Below are 2088 nucleotides of genomic sequence, written 5' to 3'. Positions count from 1 at the left end.
AATAGGCTTAAGAGCCAGTTACAATTGCGACCATCTTGATATAGCACGTGTTCGCAATAAGAACCATGTTAAACTTCAAAACACTTTTATGACTTTATTTTTAGTTAAATAAATTATAAGAATATCCTATTTTAAAAATATAATTAAGATCCTTGTAAGTGCTTTTTGTTTTTCTTTTCTACAGTCTCGTTAGTTATTAGAAAAATCAAAAGCTTTTTGGCATTTTATTGTTTAAATACTCAGAAAATATACACTTTAAAAGAAAAAAGAAAAATAAACAGTTGAATGCGTATTTATCACAAATTTGAAATGACAAATCTCCCATAATGCTATGATCACAAACAGAGCTGTAAAAGTGTTCAAAAGAACGTTGTTCTTATGGGACAAAACTCAAGGCGTTTCTCTAGAACGACACTTCTCCAAAACTAGTACACTAGTACTGTATGCAATGAATCGCCAAAGTAACATGATGTAAACATCCTGCCATAGCCATTCACATTAACATTTACATTCAATATTTTAGTTTAATTTTCCCGTCAAACACTGCAGCTACGTTAGTTCCAGTAACATTGGTTTTTAATTATAATTTTTTTGTGTTCTGTTTCATCTGATGATAGCATACAAACAACTTGCCTTTATTACTTTGGTGTCATTATATTATCCACCAGATCAATCAAATCGTCCTAAACAACATTACATTTCATAGCTTTAGGGAACAATGAGAAATGGTACTAACCATTGTAATTAGCATATAACATATAACTATAACTAATTTTTTCATTGTTATTATAATTCAACAATTTGCAATTAGAAATATTTATCACCGAAGAAAATTTGATAGTTCATGATATTTTTTAAGAATGTATTATTTACATTAAATCAGCTGTGTCATTGTATACACACACATTCACACGCGCACACACACATACACACGCGCACGCACGCACGTGCACACACACGCACGCACGCACGTGCACACACACACACACACACACGCACGCACGCACGCACGTGCACGCACTCACACACACACTCACACACACACACACACACACACACACACACACACACACACACACACACACACACACACACACACACACACACACACACACACACACACACACACACACACACACACAGTTGGAACAGTTTGGATATGAATTGTCCCTTATCAGCAAATTTGTTAGCAAACGGTAAATATTGCACTGGAACATTGCGTACAAACCGCAAGCACTTACCAGATGCAGTGAAAGAAGCCAAACTGGGGAAAGGGGAGACGCTTGAGCGATATGCTGATGGAGTGATGGTAGCAAAGTGGCGGGACAAGCGCACAGTAACATACATGTCAACTGAGTTTGAGAATGTACTGGTCACTTCCAACAACAGACACAATGTCGCTCCCGTGAAACCGCTACCTATTGTCCAATACAATGCCCATATGAAGGGTGTAGATTGGCAGAACCAAATGTTAGCCTACTACCCTTGTGAACATAAAAGCCTGAGGTGGTATAAAAAGATATTTGTTCATGTTATAGAAATGATGTTGATCAATGCTTTCAAGCTGCATCAGTTGGCCAACCCCAGGTCCAATAAACCCCTTTACAACTTCAGACTTTAAGTTTTGGACACACCTCTTCCTCCAAAACTGGGATTACTTTGCTGTATTTCTTTATTTTTGCTTTAATAATAATTGTCACTTTGAAATGATAATATACTTGAATACATTTTAATCACCGCTTGACATGATCATTTAATTATTGTTTTAATTTAGTATTTCAAATATTCTTTGAATGTATTTTATGGAGACACCGTGTTAAAGTATTGTTTCAATAGAGTCTCCATTCTTAAAATTATTTTTTGTAGGCTTTATACTTATAGAGATGAAAGGGAAACATTTTAAATGCCTAATTTTGAGGATGAATATATTACAACAAAAATTTAAAGCAAAAAGAAATACTAAATTTTACAACTTAAAATATTTTTGTCTCATAAAATCCGGCACCATATTGGGGAAAACTGAATTAAGCAGGAAACCTCTCTTAATACAATAGTAACTAAATTATAAAATAAGAAAACGTTTTGCAA

At 34.5% G+C, this 2088-nt stretch overlaps 1 protein-coding gene across 1 annotated transcript; it reads left to right on the top strand.

Annotated features, from left to right (window-relative positions):
- The first annotated feature begins 1159 nt into the window (after positions 1–1159).
- Positions 1160–1621, top strand: LOC124369595 (piggyBac transposable element-derived protein 2-like). Its single transcript, XM_046827638.1, has one exon. It carries the CDS (start codon positions 1160–1162, stop codon positions 1619–1621), a length of 462 nt encoding a protein of 153 aa, XP_046683594.1.
- Positions 1622–2088: the final 467 nt, after the last annotated feature.

The sequence above is a fragment of the Homalodisca vitripennis genome, chromosome X (assembly GCF_021130785.1).
Source record: "Homalodisca vitripennis isolate AUS2020 chromosome X, UT_GWSS_2.1, whole genome shotgun sequence".
Taxonomy (NCBI): Eukaryota; Metazoa; Arthropoda; class Insecta; order Hemiptera; family Cicadellidae; genus Homalodisca; species Homalodisca vitripennis.
Note: the sequence above shows the minus strand (reverse complement) of the source record. Positions and strands in the feature narration are given on the sequence as shown.

Bases quoted from the DNA above. Each gene is read 5' to 3' on its own strand.
- LOC124369595 (XM_046827638.1), top strand. From the start codon at position 1,160: ATGAATTGTCCCTTATCAGCAAATTTGTTAGCAAACGGTAAATATTGC.